General features: G+C 36.7%; 1 protein-coding gene across 1 annotated transcript in view; it reads right to left on the reverse strand.

Moving 5' to 3' along the window:
- Positions 1 to 1440: 1440 nt before the first annotated feature.
- EXOC2 (exocyst complex component 2) overlaps positions 1441 to 21722 on the reverse strand; it is a 127304-nt gene continuing 107022 nt past the window's right edge. The window contains exons 24-28 of the mRNA XM_083883970.1: positions 12400 to 12455; positions 9250 to 9372; positions 6884 to 6945; positions 5010 to 5069; positions 1441 to 3091 (exon numbers count right to left, since the gene is read on the reverse strand). Of these exons, the coding sequence (XP_083740096.1) occupies positions 2998 to 3091; positions 5010 to 5069; positions 6884 to 6945; positions 9250 to 9372; positions 12400 to 12455 (395 nt within the window). The 3' untranslated portion in view covers positions 1441 to 2997. The remainder of the gene's footprint in view (positions 3092 to 5009; positions 5070 to 6883; positions 6946 to 9249; positions 9373 to 12399; positions 12456 to 21722) is intronic.

Genomic DNA, 21722 nt, shown 5'->3' on the forward strand with positions numbered 1-21722 from the left:
TTCTTATTTCCTTCTCTGTTGCCATACAGTGGAATTAAACTGGTCAGAGTCCTGGGAAGATGCAAGGGGTTTAGCCCACAGAATACAATCTGCCTGATCCTCAGTCATCTTATGCCCATTCTTAGTCTTAAAATTCAGTTCAGGCATGAAAAGTAGCAGGACTGTGGTTCTTTTTGTAGTAATAAACCAAGTGGCTTTTAAGAAACTATAGGAAGATGCTTAACTCGGACAATGACACACTAAGAGCACATTTCATAAATTATTTCTAAAGAATGTCAATTAAAAAACCATTTTGTGAGTGAGAAGGAACATGATTTCTTCATTCTTTCATGCTACTTGATCTATTCCATTAAGTTAACCCCCAGATATGTAATGACTTTTCCCTATTTTTCCATTTTTTTTTTCCCATCACTTTACAGGGGGATTAAAATATTTTTTCCTGTGTTGTTCCCTAATTACATTGATGCAGCATTTGTTTTTTATTTCATCTTTGCCTACCTCTTGAACTACTCATGACTATTCAAAATAAATGTCAAAATACAGTAATAGAAGAATGCCTCAATATCTCCAGAGGCAGAATATCTCAACACAGTATATTATGCATGAATTTTCTTGTAAGTCTTTAATTACTTTTAGTCAGATATATTTTACAGCCTTATTACTCCCTATATTTTTCACTTATGTAAGAAATAAAGCTCTGTAGGTTTTTATTTCAATGACAAATTTTTCCAGTTTGTTTCAATTTTACATTTTTCTAGAGGTTCAAGGTTCACATAATATTTCACTTAATTTTCCCTTGTTCAGTTTTCAGCATTTACCCTGCTTTAACTGTCAGAGCCTTTCACTTCTTTTACTCTGATTTCCTTGCTGCGTCTCTTCTCTGCAAGCTGTAACCGATGGTGTATTCTGGTGTGGTCTCCCTGTCTTTTCCCACTTTCAACAACACTTTTTAAACCTAATTGTATCTTCTAACAGTTTTTTATTGCAAAACCCACACTGACCACTTCTTGTTTCTTGTAGTTTTCTTTTCAGAGGAACTGCAGCCTGCTGTACATTGGCTGTGAAGCCTCAGCAGTCCCAACCACCGTGCCACGCAAAGGGATTCCAATATCCCCTCTTGCAGCACGATGCTCTCTGCTTTCCTCAATTCACAAAGTGGATTCATTCAAATGCAGTGCTCTGACTTGACTGTGAACATTTCTTTGTATCAGATGGAATTCAAGGAATATTTTGATCGATTCCACATTATTCTTGTTGCCGTCAATGAGATGTTCCGAAGTATGAGTTACTTCAGAGAAGCACCTACACGAAAGTCTGGCTTCGAGTTTTAGAGACAAGTGACAAGCTGCTGTAGTGAAAGATGAGTAAGAGAATGATCGTACAATAAAGAGATGTCTGAATGTATGTTAAGACAGTACAGACAACAGAATAGGTTTTCAATACTTAGAACATGTCTGATACCAATATAGAAATTGTACACTGGTAAAATTCAAAGAAATCATATTTCTTGGAAAGTGAGGAATTCAAGAAGAGCTTATGACCATATTTCTTAATATTTTATTATTCTGAAGTGAAATCTTTTACAGAACTGGATGACTATTTCAGTTAATATCAGCAGTTGAGACTATGACCACCATAGAATGGACAACACTTAACAAAACAACATTACTCTAGGTGCTTAATGATAATAACATATATTTGAAGTCTCACACTTCCATTCAACATGCAGCTACTACTTACACAGAACTTCATAACAAGCAACTACATGTGCATCAAACTTTCTCCAAAATTACATATTATAGGAATTGTATGCTGCATTTTTAAAGCACATAATTGAACTAGCAAAAGAAATGAGCTGACATTAAGAAATTGTTCGAGAACTATGCAATATTCCTGAAATGATTTACTCAAAATGACTGTAATTACAGAAAGAATATATTATTACTGAATTATTTAATTCCAAGCCATGATATCAGTTACAAAATTAAACCCATATGTTACCCCCAAAAACAACGACAGCAAAACTGTTCTTCTCTCCTGAATCCCTATTTACTCCCATACAAATCCAATAACTAACTAGTGGTGAAAAGAGGACTGACTAACAAGAGGAAGACAGTGGTAATGAGTCCATAAGAGCAAGAAAATACAAGAAGAATAAGCAGGAAGAAGCAAAACATATGACATATTGTGCTCCTCTTTACTATGTGAGAAGCTATTAACTATTCTACTCCTTAACACCAAAGAATATTTTACTTGGACATTTTTTCTACTATAAACTTGGAGGGCTTTTCTGTTAATTGCCAACAAAAGTAGATCTTATTTCAGATGTGAAGGTTACCATCAATATTCGAATAGAAGGGAGAAACATGAGAGGCAGCAACATGTTTAGTTGAAAATAAGTAAGAAACTAAAGGCCCTCAAGAAATCAGACTTACAAACACCAAAACTGTAGATGAGCACAGAGAAAAATAAAGTTACCATTTTTAAATGCAAAAGAAGCAGTGTACTTAATACGGTATCTGGACATTTATAAGTCAGCTTGAGGGGGCAATGCTTATTACAAACTTTTCAATAGTTTATAGAATTTGCGTCTTCCAGTCCCTTCAGAATCTCTCTACTAATTTCTACCTGAACAACATGAGTAATATCAAATTTAAGCTGACATTTACTAAAAATACATTTCAAAGTATTTTTAACAAGTGAAACTGAGACTGTAGAACAAGGATGAATATTTCTTCATGAACAAGTGTATGTAAACAAAATTGACTTAACTCCCTCCACAGAGTGAAATACAGTAGACAGTAAATCATTTTCTCAAGGTATGTAGGAACAGAAGACTCACTCAGCAGGACATCCTATAACATTACTGAAAAAGTTGTATCTCAATTTATTTTCCACTAGAATTATTTTTAGTTTTTTTAGGGGATTCAAGGGAATTGAAGTAGTCCAGAAAAAATGTACTATGTTTAAGCACATTTGTCGGCATTGTGTTGTTGTCTATGTTTTCATCATGGCTGATGAAGAAGCTTGAAAACAGGTCAGCTGCAAGTGCATGCTGCTTTTGAATTTGTTTAGCAGTTCCTCTAGTAACCTGTAAAGGGAAAACAGTTACAACTTTAGGAGATTCTGAAAAAGGAACAATTACCGCAAGTTTTGATTATTCTGTCTGTGACTTCAGGTACACTGTCTGCTTTTCTTGTGCAGCTGAATTGCAAATTTCAGTTCTCAGCCTTGTCTTTGGAAGGTATTTGTAGATTTCTCTTAAGTATCACAACTGAAAGATCAGAGATAGTATGCCTGTTCTAGGAGAAATATTAATTCACTCCAGTCATGTTGTTTTGTCCCTAATATATCAACTGTGTATGAGTTCATTTGGGGGCATAACAATAGCTAATTTCATCTACTGAGCTGTCAAGAAGGTACCTGGTGCAGTGGACAGTATTTATTGTAATCCACAAACTACAGGTGTAGGAACAATGGTGTTGATGGGCCTGTTGTAGAAAATATTGACTGTAACAGTGGAGATGCATTAAGTGGTTTTACAATCTTGGCTGGATGTTTTATTTTCTCCTTGATTTAGGGAATAATGTGATCTCTGAACTTTCTGCCCTATTTCAAAATGAAGCCATATAGGGCAGACATGCATTACCTGAATATTTTGGCCTGCTGCATTATTGAGCAGCCAGTAAAAGAAAAAAAAAAACAACTGTGTATTAAAAAAACCCAAACTAGCCCAAGAATAGCAACTTAAACCAAAAAATCAGTATCTGCTTTGTCAGTGGGTCCTCTGGAAAATGATCATGTCCACATTAATCATTTAGCATCATAGTAGTGATTGTGAATGAACACATGTAAACGTGTCTCAGAGCACAAATGTGTTATTTTACACAAACACATGTAGATTACAACAAGCTGTGTGGAACAATGACAATTGCCATGTGGTGACCTGGGAAACAGAACAAGTTCTGCACTGTCTGGGGCTCAGAACACTGAGGCAGATATAATAACGATGCAGATCTTGATTCTCATTTGTCTCATGAAGTACAGATGCTTGTGACTAAGTGAAAAAGAAATTCTACAGGTGTTTTGGAAAAGTTGAGTTAAAAGATCTCTCTCCTTACTCAAAACTGATTTCTAACTTTAATAAAGCACAAGAGCAAAGTAATATGAGGTATCTTGAGACTTGTTGTGGCTAGAGAAGAGCAGGTTTCACTACATAGGGGACATCTGGAAGAAGGCACAGACCACAGAAGAAGGCACGGACCATGAGCTGCACAAACAGTCTCTTTATGTGTCTACAAAATATTCTAACTGCTAAGTACAAACTGATGCAGGAAAATACAATGAAACCGATCTTTAGTTCAAACCATCTATACTTCCACTACTCTACTCATTACAAATCTGTCCTAGTTTTACTCTTTCTTAAGCTGCGGTTGTAAAATAGACTACCAAATATCAGGCTGGATGTAGCAAAGCAACCTGTTTGTCAAAGGTTGTTATGGTGGAAAAGGAAGAACCCAAATTTCCTCCTGATGTTAAGAAAGAGCCATTGATCCTCCTTATTTGTTTTTAAAAGGAAGCATACTAGTTTTATGAGTTCCCCGTGTATCAGCTTGTAAAAGCCTGAACTTCGTTCTTGGCCATATTTTATTGCTACTAAATTCATTAAAACAATACATTGGAACTCTCAGAAACCTTAAGATTAACAAGGAAGGCTAAAATAGACCGATAGTACAAGACAAATACAAAGCTACACTGAACTGATAAGACTAGGACGGGCAAGCAGGATATGTCACAAAGCCATTGGCTCTTCAGGGTAATTTAATAGGCCACGAACGAGGCAAGGATTGAGCTTATTCTTGATTCTGTCCAAAAAGACTTCTGGCTCTGTAATTCAGAATGTTCAAATACAGTGAAAGATAACCCTTTTATAATAAAGTTTTCTTACAAGAGTAAAAAGCAATAGCTCCAACGACTATAAAGGAAATAAGAGGGTGCATTGTACTCACTTTCTGTCAGTTCCACTTGAGAGCTGAGGCAAGGCTTCCAAAGCTTGCTTAAAGCTTGATCTGCAAGGAAAACAAAAATATTCATATTCTGCTAGTACAAGACTCAGCATTTACAGTTTCTCTCTATAAATCCTACAGAGAGAAGCTATATTTTATCCATTCTTTCTTTCAATCAATTGACAAAATATTTACCTGAGACCTGACATCCATATGCAAACTGAACATAAAATAGCCATGGGGTCAAGCAGGTATCTTGACATTCCTAATGTGATGTACATCATACATCAACAGGATATCTTAAATCATCAGCTAATTGAAGACTGTTACATCCTACAGCTTGGACTGTTCAGAAATTAACAGGTAGTGGCCAGCCTGCCTTTTGCCTAAAACTAAGGGACCATCGGTGTATGAAGAACAGATAAAATACTGATTTTGTCTCTCTGGCTTAGTAGACAGGCCACTGCATTCTGCCTTACAGAAGGGTGCCTACAAGGAGTATTACAGTGGGTTTGCATTGAGGTAACATAGAGTCATAGAATAATTTAGGTTGGAAGGGACTTTAGGTCCAACCCTGATCTCAAAGTAGGGCTGATTTCAAGGTTTCAAGAGGAGGTTTCTTTGGGCCATTATCCAGTCAAGTTTTGAGTAACTCTGAAGATGGGGTTCCCACCCCACTCTGAGCAACAGACGTGGGACAGAAATGAGGGAACAATGCAGGACCTGCATAGATAGGTAGAATTTTGTCAGCAAAAGATTAATATGGTGACTTGTGGCCACTACTACTAGCGACGAGTCCAGGGATAAAAAAACCTCTATGAAGCTCCAGCTTTCAGGGTTCACTGTGCTTTGCCCTATTAGAGACAGTATCATTTCAATTTTATCCAACCTGAGCCAGTGCCAAATAGTTTTCTTTTAGAGGCCTTTGTCAGACACTCAGAATAGAGAAGTGAGTACTCTGAACTAAGATGCAGTGACACCAGTGAACACTAATGTGTGTCTCTACGAAGACACATTAAAATCTTATCATTTGGTAAAATGACCAAATTGCCACCTGCAGGGACATGTAATGCCAATCTCAAAAGAAGTGAAGATAATTTAAATAATGAATGAATCTGCCCATCCAATCCTCACCATAATCACCTAGAAATTTCAACCAATCAACTTTACTCAAAACTGCTGACAGCTATCATAGCCTATTTTTACATGCCTTGGCTGCATCAGCCACTGATGGTGCTAATGCTTTTTCTTCTCCCTTAATATTAATGTGTGTGAGTGTCCCCCACACTATTTATCTTTGGTCTTGCCTCAGTGAGAAATGATAAATTGCCAAAAGTCTTTTGAAAGTGTTGATTCTAGGAGACAGTGTGAAGCTGAATTCCATTTCCCTGATTAGGTGTGTGGAGAAGGAGCAGGGTATTGTATAAGCCTATGGAGAGCCCTAATTCTCCATATTATTCTCCATATAAGGGGACCTTGCCAGTATTGGATCTGTAGACTCTCTGATGAATCTGACAGGTTATTTGTTTTATGATTTATGAGATTGCCGTAAAAAACTGGATAAAATTCATCAAGATCTGCTTGCCTCTGGCTTTAGCATAACTATCCTCACCAGCTATACTGCTGTTATGAAGTTGTTCAACTTGGTGGCAAATATTAATTTGTGTCTAAAAGTCCAAGTAAAAAAACCCAAAAAAGTAACTATTTTCTTTCAACTGATAAAATCTTGCTAGGCATCTGTTTTTGTATATTACTCAGTAGATAATATTCTATCTGAAGCAAAATTCCTTTATTCTAAATTTACATTATGTGTTTTTGAATGTTTACCATGTTTCCCTGCATTACACTTCAAAAAATGACATTACAGCACGTCTTACTTGCTTTCAGGTGTTAGGTATATGGCCACGGTATCCCTCAATGCACAGATTTCAAGCTTTGCCTAAAGACAGAAATACAAATATTGAAACAATGACACAATGTCCTTTCACCGGGTGTATACAAGTATCCCAAAGCTTCACCTTCTTGAGAGGCAAATACTACCACACATTGCCCTTGTAAGCATCCTTGGCTTTAAACAGTTTATTTCCTGTATTCTTTGTTGCCATGCTGCTCTGTCAGGAGACTGCTCAAAGGAACAATTTCATACTCTTGATTCAAGTCAAACTGTTTACATGGTCACTGTGTAGTAGTTAAAAAACACTGGTTTGTCTCCTGGTAACAGTAATAAATTTCAATTCTGTTTCACCTTTTCTGTACTGTGATAGAAAGATAGAAGGATGCAATTTTTTTCCACTTTTTTAAAATGACATGAGCTTTACTTCTCACAGCACTGTGAGAAGTAAGTGCTACAGTGAGCTTTAATTCTCACAGCACTGCTTAGCCAGAGAGGAAGGAAACACAAAAGTATAAAGATCTGTAATTACACATTTTATGCTTGGTTCTTATGGTGAATTTATTTTTTTTCATCAGATGAGGAAGTAGAATGATTCTACTTTGTTTCTTTTGTGTCACCTGGTGGGCACAAGAACTTGAGGATTTGACTCCTGCACTGTACTGTGGGCCCAGGTATTAATTTTCACTTAGGCAAACTGTGGAGGAGACTGAACTCACAGATTAAACAAACTTCATAGATCATCCTTTGGTCTTTGAAAAGTGATCATTATCTTCACAATTTTTATATGAAATATATATGCAAGAGATCATTGAGTAATTTCACTTAAAAATACAAAGTGAACTTCATAAAAATTTACATTCTGTTCTTTTAAACATAAAGATGAAATTTAATCCAGTTAGACATTACAGTAACTGATCTGCATTTAGACACAACTAATGCTATTAATCTTCCAAACAAAACTTTCAACGATTCAACACAGACAACTAATTCCACTTCTAATGAAACCCTTTGACTTTTAAGTATCTCCCTCATTCCTCCTCTATGCAGGAAGACTACTAAAATTTATGCTTTTCTAAAGCCAGAACTTTCTGGCAGAAAAAATAACATAGCTACCCCAAATTTTAAACTCGTAAGAAATGCTTTTCTCAACACAGAATATTTTACCTCTTTTTGTATAGTGCTCCAAGCTCAAGAGTTGTGGACTTTCTGAAGTCCTATGCCTAAGATTCTGGAGTCTTTTCTACATTTTAGGAGGTACCAGTACCCCATTTTCAAGTACCACAGCCTAAGTAACCCTGGTGAAAGGGCAAGCCCTGCAAAACTGTGGGTCAAGGGACCTGGAAATACAGAGTGAGGCATGAATGAAAATTTTTTGTTCAGCCTAATAAGGTTTGGATGACTCTCACGCCTGCTGCTGTCTGTCAGACAGGATTTTCCATGTTTAGAGGAACAGAAAATGACCATGACTGACAAACTTACAGTAAGGAGAGAAAAGCCTTTCAATTATGGGTTTAGGCAGCAAGTCCCTACAGTGGGTTGTTTAATCAGACAAAAGGGATATAGGAGTAGCTTTGTTATTATTCATGGATTTGGTTTAAATACGGAGTCAATCTTACTTGGCTGTGACCTTCCTATACTGATTCTCTGTCCAATGCCATTACTAGCAGGAATTGGAAAATAAGGCTTACAACTGGATAATTATTTTCCCATCATAATGCAGGAATGATGCAATGTACAATGGAAATAGGGAGTTTGTTCTTTTTCTGTTACAGCCATAGCAATCTGATTCAAAGGGATTTTTTAAAAAAGGTGTTTTTCTTAGTGTCCTTTAAAGCTTACCCAGTAGCAAGTACAACTACCAACCCAGCTGTAAATAAAGACAGCAAAGCTATTCTGCCCATGTTACAACATGGTATTGCAGAAAGAGTATAATAAACAAGTGACTAGTCCTGCAAAGTCTTACAAGATCCTACTGAATCCTGTTTTAGGGATTTTTAAATCTCAAAATATCAATACATTGTATTTTTCTTTTAAAGTGATTTTTTATGTCAGGCCAAAGAGAGTATTTGACAACATTTCAAAGAAATATCATTATGATGCTTTTTATCTCATAGGGTACAGGTAGCCTTTTAATGCTGTCTAACACAAAACTAACCCTAAAACATAATCAAACCCAAGAATCAGTATCCCAAAGGGTATTAATCCATAAATCTGGAATAGGTTATAAACTAATCATTTTTATCTCCTTGCTTTCACTACTACAATAAATCAAACAAATACCCAGATTATACCTCTGTTATTCTCAGTTTTCTAGATTCAGATGTTTGACAGTACAAAATATTCAGGTACCTGTAAAGCTCCATTTTTGCTGAACGAGGAAACACACTGCATCAGTCGACTCAGTTCTTCAGAGACTGCTTCTACAACCCTTGACATTACCCGAGGAACTAAGTCTTTGGAAATGGTAAACACCTAAGTTTTATGAAAGAAGAACCATGAGCACAACACCTGCATTAACAGAAATATTTTCAATACTAACATTTCAATAAAAAACATAAACCTCTATGACTGAAAGGTCTCCTTCATTTTTATCAATATACAAAAATTCCAGAGAAAGCAGAATATGAAGGATGTCTTTTGATGCTTGCCCTGCACTTCGACCAATCCCCTGTGTTAATAGCAAATTTGGCTATGTGATTTGTGATAACCTTCTTGCTATACCAAAATGCAGCTAAACTCTAAAATATGTGCTTTTGGCTGATGGATGCAGGTAGTCAGGCGGCTGTATATAGACTGCTGTGTAGATAGCACCTTTAATTCAGAGTTGTGTGTTTGACTGACACAGTTACACATTCAACCACTTTTTACCCATATGTTTTGCTATTTCTTCTAAACTCCTTTATATTTGACCACTGTTGAGCGGCTAGTGTCGTTTTACTCTGTGGCAGAGATGAACATTTGACTGTCTGTGCGAGCATGAAGGTGTCAATGGATTTTTGTTTAGACTCTACCACTGCTGCTATTTATTAGTTCCCTGGCAAAAAAAATTAAACCTTACTGGTTTTACCATTCATCAAGACCATCTTTTTAACCGCTTATTTGTATAACTTTTAAAAGTGGCATATTCAGAACAGTAATTGCAACACAAAATTATTAAATCTATGCTTGAAGCAAAGTATGAAGAGACCAACCTTCCTTAAAGGGAGCTTTACAGAAGTGAGAAATTGTTGTGGATTTAAAAAGGAGAAAGTATGATTTTTCTATACAGAATTCGGGAAAATGCAGGCCAAGAGGTTGGAATATAGGAGGAAGTGAGATTATAGGTCAGACACATCAAACTTGTGTCAAAGCTTAAAGGTGATGATAAAGCTGCATTAAACTACACAGGGCTGGGAGAGAAGATGACACAAGAAGCTGGAGTTGTGTATGTAAGCTGAAGTATGTGATTGGAGTGGTACAAGAAGGAAAATGAAATGTATAAAGTTTTAAAACACTTCCCTACTTTCTGCTTTGAAATAGTCTAAAGAATTAAGTAGTGGACTGTTTTGCTGGAATACCTTTGATTTTATGCAAAGTTTAGCTCCCATGTCTGACAAGGAAATTTAGTACCTGACAGAAGATATAATACATATGTGTAAAAATAAACAAGGGGAAAAAAACCCAAAGAAAGAAAGATTCCTACAGATTTTTCAGTGATTTAAATAAAGAATTGTGTAGCAGGCGTCCTAGAAGGCTGACCATTCCAAAAGGCACCTGTGGTCTGCACCACAGGCCAAGTACACCGACCCCATAAATGTCAGCTACCAGCTGTTACCAGTGCTGGAAAGGGGTCATCTTACTCAGCACCAAACACTGCTGACCAATTCAATACAAACATAGCAGGAATATGACCAAAGATCTTCTACTGAGAATATTTCTGCCTGCACTGAGCACTCTTCAAGTTACTTTACAGAATCCAGGAAAAATGATTCTCAGCAAGGGTGAATCATCACAAACTTGCAATAAGAAGCCCTTATTTTGATTTTAGCTAAATTTGAATTCAAAGGTAGAGAAACAATTTTCTTTCTATTTCAGTTTATCCTTGCTGTTCATCTGGTAGTTAATTTTTGCTGCTACAAACTACAAAAACTTGCTGCCTTGCTAATTAAACTTAAGCCTGACCCAGCTTAACAGAATTTCACCAGTGGAAACTAGAGTTTTGTCTTGACACATGTTCTCATATTTCTGTAATATTTCACATCTAGAAATTTATGAAGGTAATGCTATTTAGGCCAGAATCAGTATTGGTCTCAATGAAGAGAGCATAGCAATGCACCTTTCTGCTGCAGCATTTTAACAAGTGTGCATGTTTACAAGCCTAGCTCAGTAAGTCACAAAGGCTTTTGAATTTTTTAAAGCAAAACCTCTAATTACCATTTTAATCAATTTCCACTACACTGAAAAACAATATTAAAAATTGGTATCATGTTGGTATATGTTTTCAGTGTTTCTTATTCCCTCTTTTGGAAGCATTTGGTAAAATCACAATGCTTCTGTGAAAGTGCCTCTGCTTATAATTTAACACTGAAATAGTAGCAAAAATACTGCAAGTCAAATTTGAAGTTCCTGAAAATATTTTAATTTATATGAATCCTTGTAATTTAAGAAGGAATAAGGTAAGTAAAAGCCTCAAGTGGATCTCATTATATTTGAATTACAGGAAAAAGGGAGAGCAGTCATACTTGTGCTATTTTGGAAGGTAAGAATAATATTACTACCAGTGCTTCTACCAGAAGCAATAGTAATCTTTTAACACTCTTGATGATCAGAAGGAGTGATTATGTAAAACACGGGATCTAACTTAAAGAACATAGGGAATTCCTGCATATAATCCCAAAAGGCTAAATAACTGCAGCCCCTCTGAGCTTATTATGCTATAAGCTATGTTTTAACATGCACTCCCTAACCTGGGGAACCATTACCTACTTACATATTTGAAGCAGTATTTGTGCTGTACAAAGACTATAAAACTTTCTGGGTTTAGCTTTCCTATTTCCATCGTATGTAGAAGACTGACATATATTGGCTTTTCACTCTGAGTGGCATGTGTTGAACATTTCTTACAAGGTGAAACGGAAGTTAATTTACAGATGTTTTGGAAAATAAAGATAATCGGAGAAAGAGAGCATCATAACTAGCTATATATCTCTATATTATCTGCATGGAAAGGGGGAATTTAACTTTAGAGTTTAGCTTTCCTCTCTATCAGATAAGGGAGACAAAAAGGTGTAATGGAGTGTTAGAGGATAAACAGGAACTACTCATCTCCTTCTGCCCATTAAAAAAAAAGTTATCAGTTTCATAACAGGTTGGCTAAACCTAATCTAAAATATAACTACAATGAAGATATTTAAATAAAAGGCTGAAAAAAAAAAAACTGGTGAAAGCCAGGATTTACCAGGAAGAGTACACTGAAATGATAGGAATATAAGCATGAAACAATCTGAATCTTCTCCTCACCTCTGCATGCACAGCAATGATATTCACTAATGCTTCTTTCAAGTAGTTTCTGACACCTGAAACAAAAGAAACAAAATAATTACTTTCATTCTGTTGTCTCAACAACACCATAATATTCTGCTGTTTGATACTGTACTTTTTATTTTCATTTTTTACTACTACTTTTGCAATCAGAGGCAGAAAGAGAAAGTTCCATAGCCACACCACCAATCAATTTCCTTTTTCAAATCAAATGGAGAAAGGCACATTTCCCTAGAGCAGAAGGTTAAAAAAAGCCAGTAGGTTCCTGTTTTAGTATTCTTCTCTAGCAACATAATTTCACCAACTTTGCAATTTAATAAAAAACTAGTATTATTAAAAAAATACATTCTGGATGTTTTGCTAGAATACACACACCATGGCACAGAACATGCACCACAATTCGATAAGTTCTAAAGAACAAAGACAAGAGGTTTTGTTTGTATAACAGTCTTCAAGACCTTACTACTTTATCAGCTTCTCTATCTGTGAATTATTATAGATAGGAATAGCGAAGTCTCTTGTTTACCTGAAAGTGGTTCAGAATATATAACTCATGGCAGTTTATAGGAGATGTCATGCCTTAGCAGAAATTTCCTTTTGGGGAAGCTGGGGAAGTCAAATAAGCATTTTCTTGCCAAGCTTATGAAACGCTTGTCAATTTACACTAAGAAGTGAACTCTAAACAGAAGAACATCCAGCAGCGTGTGCTTTAGTTAGGACAGGCTCTTAGTAATCTCTGCTGCTGTAATTCTGTAACTTTCCCAGCCTGTACTCCAGTTGTCTAAGATTTAAACCAGGCAAAAATCTAAAATTGCCTCACTTGATTTTATGGCCACTCCACTTTTTAGGCAAAGGAAAATTAGAAAGCATTAAACTCATTAAAGTATGTATAAATGCTAGAAGTACAAACAAAGTAATGAGAGAGAGTTAGTGATCCACCTGACCTCAAGTTCTGATTTTGATTAGTCTACCATGAATTAGAGAAAGTGCAATTAGAGACCCCATCCCTCCCCTCAATATATTCAATCAACAGTAAAATACGAGAATCATTGACAAAGAGTGGTGAGACTACACAGCTCAGAGATCACAGTGTGATTAAGGCTAATGCTATAAAAATTACAAAGTGAACCTTTAATCAGTTCATCTTACTTGCTCCACCTTTTCTCAGATAACACCAATGCAGAAACTTAGTCCTGATACAGAAAACAGCTTTAAAAGGGGTTACTCGAGATCATCAAAATGAGCTATTCTGTGAGAAGAGTAGAATCTCACTACTGCCACCTCAGTCATGCTCATATCTTTAACCACTGATCCCACAGCTTGCCTCAAGATCTAAAAAAGTGACACTTTTTCTTAGTTAGACAATTATGGATAAAAATTTTATAAAAGTAGGATACAAGGATAACAGGACTGCCTCGCATGAGGAACAAACATCTAGGATGTGCAATGAGATGCAGTCTGGAGGTTAGAAAAATACAAGCCTTTCTCCCCACATTCCAAAACATCTCTAGTGCCTTTTCTCTTTACCTTTATTCTTCCCCTTGAAAATCTCAGTAGTTTTCTGCCATTTAAATTAAACCAAAGACAAGTCAAACAGTATTGTATACTGTTGCTTATATATTGTATACAGGTTGCAAACTTAAAATTCCTTTCATCTTAGCAAGGTAGTGTGGGAGGAATAAAGCAACACCAGAAATTTTATGAAACTGACTTTTTTTCTCCTGCCCTGTAACCTTACAAAACAAAGGAAGAATGTCACACACCAATACTTGAACCACACCAAAAGATTACAGGTATATGTGGAAATGCAACACCCCCTTCCTTTTTCCTCTTCTACTGTTTTCCTTCTTTTACTTCACTCTGCCCCTGCTTAAATCCTGTGCAGACTTCATATCACAGAGGTCAAAACTTCTATCACACCCCTAGAAGCAAATATGACTTGACCAGACACTGAACAATGGTATGCAAATCACATCAGGAGGTACAAGGTGAATTTGGGAGCTGGTTAGCAGTAAACCTCAGGGTGCAAAGTGTTGCTTTTGGTCTGCAATCCTATGTGGTATTCGGCTTTTGGCTGCCTACCAGTCTCATCTTGTGACAGTAGGATCTTTCATGTGGGAACTGTGATTCTACTTTTGCACAAATGCTGCACTATTAGATTAAGACTTTGACAGTCTCCCTTCTCTAGGGATACCTAAGCACTGCCATGGCATATTCCTTAGTCAATCAAAATTTCAGCTGTGTTTCTTTGGCCCAACTGAGTGCTCCCTAATGAAGTATCTCAACTCAAACCCTGCTACTGCTGGGGAGCCATAAGGAAAGTACAAGCAGGGGCTGCCATGTCAGACAGGGCACGTGTGTCTCCTGCAGAGGTGGCCAGCAGGCTGAGCTGGGAAGAGGTGTTATCAAGGAGGTGAGTGAAAAGCTAGAGTGGATAGAGACTGAAGTGGGTTGCATAAGAAGGTGGTGTGGTTCCAAGGAAGAATCCTCATTTCCCACCTATCCCACCTGAGGAAGCGTGCCTCTTCTCATCCATTCATGCAACTTGGCTCAGGGCAGGAGCTGCTAATTCTGTCGGCTGCTGTAAGCACCCAAATTAAACAGTGATCGTGCTAGTAGAAGTTGCCTATAACTATATCTACAGAAACTTTCCATAATATATTTCATCAAGAGTTAGTTACCAAGTTGCCATCATGGTTATAACTACGTAAGTACTGCTCATTTCTGAAGGTATGTAATACTAATATCAGCAACATTAGTGCCAGGTGTTGAACACCATTGTCTGATGGTTCTCAGCTACGGTAAAATGGTTATTTATGTCAGAACTTAGAATGAATTCAGTAAATGGAATGGAGATGGAAGCTATGGTAAAAATGAAGTGACAGTAGCTTAGTACTGCATATTGTTAGCCTATCCCAGCTGCATGATAAAATTGTTAATTTAAATCTCAGTGAAAGGGCATAAGCAGACATATTTTATCCTCCATCCTTGTACCACACAAGGACAAATGGGTGAGCTGAGAACTTAAAGGAGATTAGTGCTACTGGGATTGCAAGAAATAATTAGGTATTCCTGACCTTTCATAGCAGGCTCAGTCCTGCAATGACTGCAGGATCAGGGAGTCCAGCACTAGCACAAATATTTCCCCGGTTTCTTGGACAGATTTTACAATTTAAGAGCAAATAATTCAGCACAAACTGTGCAAAGCTATGCAGTTTAGAGACAGTCTATGTATATGAAAGTGCAGTTGCCTTAACTGCAGCATTTAATAACCTGAAAGACTTTGTCTTGGTAAGCTAAACAAGACAAAGACAGAAAGAACATGCAATTGCACAAATGCCAGTTGGTGGAACCTGACAGGGAAAGAAGGGAGGACTATGCAAGGTGAAGAACAACATAGGCACAAGAAAGAAAGAAAGAAAGGTATAGATGAACTACCAGTGAAGTTACGCTGGAAATTGAAGGTCACAGTGTAAAGGTTTGCTCTAACTAAACTATGAAATATGTGGTTTTATGGCAATCATTGGTGTTGGGGGTCAGTTCCCTACCACAAATAGAACATAAGTAAAAAGCGTATTTCCCCCCAGCCCTTCCTTTTGTCTTATTTGTGAAGGATTTAATTTTTGGATGTGGACACAAAGCCAAACGTATTGGAATGTCAGGACCTGCAGGCATAGTTAATAACTGTTCTATATTTTGAAAAGTTACAATTAAAAAATATCCAATTTCTGATTTATATCACTGTACTGTTTGTGGCAGGCTTTGCTGAAGCAAAGTATTACTTTTCTGGAGTATGATTCACTGGAAATACAAGCAGTGGCATCCAACTGTGAATTTGTTGTGAAATTCATTTCAAAATGAAAAAATCCTGTCTAGAATAGAATTTTTGTGCAGCTTTCTCTACAACTGTTTAGCAGCCCACGCAATTACAGTTTTTGGGACACCATGCTGCCAGTCCTATTATACAGCACTGAAAGCTAATGCACCATGTAACTGTAGGTTGCAACTATTAGACTAATCAAGTGAAACATAACATTCTTAAGTCTAAAATACCTCTTATTTAGCATATTGAAGCACAAATACAATGCCTTTCCACTGCTTCTGACAGAAATGTGTTAAAGAAAGTCTCAACAAGCCCTTGCAATTTCTCTGAGGAAAATGTTATTATTCTGTTACAACATAAATGCATTCCACTCCCACTCTATTCTTAATACCAAAGACTGACTTGCTGGAATTCTAGCTGCCACTAACAAAGCCCCAGTATTGCTCTAAAGAAAAATGGATGGGAAGACTTAAGACAAAAAAATGAAGGACAATTTCAGCCATCAACTATCACAATGGCTGACAGAAACTTTAAAATAGCATCTTCCAATTTGGGACTCTCCACTGTACTTTTTACCAGAGAAACATGTAACAAAATTATCCATTCATCTGCAGCCTACTCCACCTATTAATTTTATTTTTTTTTTTTTTTTACAACTTAAATGTGTCAGTCTATGTTTCAAAGCAATTTTAGCAACACTGTAAAGCCGTAGCAAGGATGACTGTATGAATGATGGGAAAAGCAGAAGGGAAAAAGGTTTGTGGTTCTGAGGAGTAACAGAAACCAAACTTTTAGCTTGCCAATACAGGAGTCATTCAGAAGATCTTCAGATGGTGTAGTGCTACCAGTTGTCCCACTTGTAGTTCTCAGAGATATGTTTCCCCCAAGTACTTATATGACATTGTTATACTACGAAACCTCCAAAGTGACTGAATAAGCATGCAAGAGCTGGGACTCCAATACCACATGTGTAATTCTAAAACACAGAGAGGCTACAAAAACTTGCATGCAATGAAAGAGCAAAGGTTGCACAGACAGTAAAACTGAACTCATCAGGCTGCTTTTTCTGTGCCAGAAGCTAACTTGAGTCTTCAAATGTTCACAGTCCTTCTACAGTAGATTGATAGCGCAAAGGATGATATGAGCTTCAAACATTTTTTAAGTCTTCTGCAAACTCAACAGTTCAAAGAATGAACCGAAGTTCAGTGAGGACAACTGAAACACACAGGAAATTTTAACCCAGGCAGACTGAGTTTGACACACTTTTAACTCTTGTGAGATTGGAACCTCATTTGAGATGGACAACTGGGAATCCGGCCTTGCTGGTGCCTCTCACTAAACCAGCCTTTTAGCTTGACTCTTGTGCCAAAAGGAGGAGGAGAGGATAAAAGCATAAACCTGTTTACAAAAAGCAGGTGATGTCAGCAGGTACCTCTGCTTGCCAGCAGTAAGCCAGACATGAGGATGAGAGGCTGTGAAGGTCAAAAGAAAATAAAAAAGGCCAATTTAGTTAAAAAGAAATCATGCAGAAATATTGAAAGCTACTGTTCCTCTCTGGAAGAGCTAGAAAAGCCATCCACAGGAAATTTTACAGTTTGACAGCTGCCATTTTTATTTATTTATTTATTTTTAGATAAAGCAAGAGGACTGAGCAGTTCATAATATGTTGACTAAGCTACCAGTCCTGTTTCACAACTGAGTTGACTGACTTATTAGAAACCTAAGCTCGGAGGGATTGAAACAGAAATCAGTGGTAGGGACAGAGCCACCAATTTAGGCAACAACAGAGAGCATTCTGAGACCATTCTGCAGGAGGTCAATACTTAACCGGGCAAGCAACTGCTGCTGGCGGTAGCAATGTTTCTTAGTACTTCTGAAAAGAGAGCAGTAAATTTGTTGGCCTTGAGGCTTGAGCATGACTTGGTAGAGATAGGAAAACTGATGCCTGGGAGTCTGAAATTTTGCATTTTAAGACACATACAATTGTACGCAGTATTTTTTACAATTTATTGTTCTATTTGGTGAGTTGTGCCAGAAACAGTCAATCAATCTGAAACCTCTTTTTTTCCTGATTACTTTTTAATGAAAACTGTCCTGAAAAAATAGTAATTTACAGAATTTGGTGATCCAAAAGATTAGTATTTTTCATACCTAGCTGCAGAACACCAATAGTTACCTCTTCCTGGACATTTCACTTGCTACTCTGATAGTAAATTTAGAGGAGGGCAAATGCAAAAAAGCATTTAATTTACTCTGTTCTAATGAAGGAACTGGCTTTTAAATTTTTTTGGTATATATTCTTTTCAGTTACTTTACACCCTATTGCCAGATTTAAGCAAAATGTTATTGGAATGTTAATTTCAAAGCCTCAGATATATCATGCCAAACTTTACAGCAAGTCACACACAAAGTGTTCTGAACTGTATGTCAGTTAAGCTCCTGCAGCTCTTCTGTAAGTTTTTAATCTGCTATGTGAAACTGTTGGGAAAAAAAAAGCTGCACACATCTAGTGCAAGTCGTTAACCAGTCCTGCACGGTGCACATTAAAAAAGAAACTAATGAATGGTATCCACAAAGCCATGTGGATGTGACTTCTTAAAACAGTCTGATTTTAACTGTTAAGTTTCCTCTAGGTTCTGGCTCCATTGCAGCTGCAATAGCAGCTTTAACTAAAATTATCCTGGCTCAGTTTCTAGTGTGGTCACACTCTTCCCCAATGCAACTCCCATTACAGAAGCAGTGCTAGTGGCCAGCAGGATTTCCTTTGGGACAGCAGACAATTATCTGTATTTCTGCAGCTCTTGAAAATGCAGACTGCTCTGCAACACACCAAGTAAGCTCTGTCCTGGTCTGTGCAGTCCATGCAGGAATTTCAAGATTAGATTGATGCCTCCTGACAAACCCACACACACTACAGAATTTCACTTTTCAATCTAACCTAAACAATAACTTTCAGCTAAATAATCTCTTTCCAAACCCAGAACATTTAAACAGATAAGACAGAATGGGTGGGAGTGGGAAGAGGCTCTACAGAGTAAAACACTGAGGTCACAGCAGGTCAGTAGAGCAGTCAGCACTGCTTCCATACAAAAGCTGCTGGAACAATTTTTTAAAAAAGGTTATCTGTACAGATCTGTCTTGGTAGAAAAATTTTAATTTACGAGATCTACAGATAACTCCAGGCTTCCCATGCTTCTGGATCACTGCCTGACACTTCCAGCGCATGCAAAGATCTATCAACTACTTTATCCCAAGAAATAAACAGGAAGCGGCACAGACTAAAAGTGAAAATTCAAATGAACACCAAAATATTTTTAGGGTGCAGGATTCCACATAAATATGACTTATAATGTACCTTACATGTAAAATATTTCAGAGACTCAGGGTACTGGATTGTAAAGTACATATAGCAAAAACAACATTTACATTATGTTGGTATTGGGAAGGTATTTATGAAGGAATATTCCTTATATGAAGGAATAAACTTATTACTTGAATTTTTAAATCAAGTTAAAAGCACTTAACTTGGATTTGAAAAGAAAAAAACAATTTGAATTTAGAATCAAGTGCCCAGGATGACATGAAAAAGGCTGGTATCTACTCTCTATGAGGACCAACAGCACAGCACGCCTGAGGCTGCATTAAATGCATTTGAAAAAAGGTATTGGCCCTCAAAACGATTCAGAAATTTAATATTTATAACCAGGGAAAGTTTAATGTGACAGTATGTTTAATTTTGTATGTTCCCAGAACAACAAACTGTATTTGTCTCATTAGAAAATGCCTAAATAATTTAATGTTTCTGGAAAATTATTTTAAAAGCTAGCAACTATTTGCAATTACTACAGTAAATGCGATACCCCATTTAGAAAAATAGTCTTTTAATTTCCAAGCAGCCTACACCTCTCAAGATAGTTCCTTAACCCATAGGAATAGACAGAAATCTCACTTGTCTGCATGCATGAGTCTTTAATGAACTACAGCACTGGTACATGAGTATGTTATGCTATTTTACTGAAGAGCCCCCACCCACACAGTGATATCATCTAACCTGACACCCCACAGATGCTAAAAAAAAAGATGTATTAAAAAAAGTAGATATGTGACTTGGAATTTCCCCATGGACATAACAAAGCAGCTCACCTTTATTCTTTACAGCAGCACAATGGTTTCTCCCTTAAAAGACAGTTGATAGGAAATCAGCTTCAGCTAATGGTACTACCAGTGGCCTGTTTTCTATATTAAGGCAGCTAGACAAGCCTGCTTGTTTCTTCCTAATTACTAAAAATACATTTGCTATAATGCTTTGTTGTTTGCCCTGGATAAAAACATTTCCAGAAAACTGCTTGCAGGATGCTAAGAGCGGAACACTTCTCTGGCAGTAGCTCTCAAAATACAGGAGATTCACCAGGTCACAACCTTTACCACCACCTAAGTGGCCTTATTTATTTATTATATTCCCTTCTCGTTTTGACTCACTAATATTTTTCAAGTTGATTTAAAAAAAAGTTAATAATTAGTAGCTGTCAAAAACCAAATAATAAGCAGTGCAAATAATGGCTTTCATTTACTTACTGCTTCTGTTTGCCCAAAGAAATACAGATATTACCTCTTAGAGAATTAAATGGACATTATCAAGTTCAGTAAACTTCTTACTTCACAGTAAGATTTATGCAGTCTGATTAATAGCACTATTTGTACAGCCTTCAAACGTGATTATAAATATTTTTAAAATATGTGCATAGTATATTAACAAATGAATACTGATAATGCCATAAATAGCATAAAAAATAAATACCCTATATAAGAAAAAGGTAAGTTAGAGTGAAGTAATTATTTAAAACCAGTCTAGAATGGAAGGCATAATTACAGCATTCACAGAGTTTTATGGATCTATATGATACACCTGAGCCAAGTTAAATGTCACACAATTGCTCCATTGTCATTAATGCAGAAAAACACACTTAAAAGCAGGGACCCCAAAATCTCATTTGAACTTAAACGAGAATGTGAAATTTCTCACTAGGCCACTTCCTGCTATTGCTGGAAACATTCCCTCCTTTAAACGGAGATGGATTTCAAGGTACTGTACTTAATGTTGTTTTGAAAGTACATTAAGAAGAAAATGTGAACGTGTAGGCAAACTGGAAACTCTCTGGAGAGATTACCCACTTATTTAACCACATTTCCTGTTTTTTAACCCATTTGTCCTAAGTCAGTCCTTAGACTGCTGATAAAAATAGATACAAGTGTGCTATAAATAGTTCATTAGCAGGCTTTTCTCGGTAAAACTGAAAATGTTTTGATAAATCTATTGTTCTTACTCGCTCCATACTAATTAAACTGTGAATCGGATTAATGTTTTCTTGAAATTCTTGTCTGCATAGCTCATGGTAATTATAAATATAGAGTGCCATAGGAATCTGAGAAAAAGTCCCAAGAACTAATAGTGACATAAAAAATAGCTATCAATAACTGA

Source organism: Zosterops lateralis (assembly GCF_965231275.1).
Source record: "Zosterops lateralis genome assembly, chromosome: 1".
NCBI classification, from domain to species: domain Eukaryota; kingdom Metazoa; phylum Chordata; class Aves; order Passeriformes; family Zosteropidae; genus Zosterops; species Zosterops lateralis.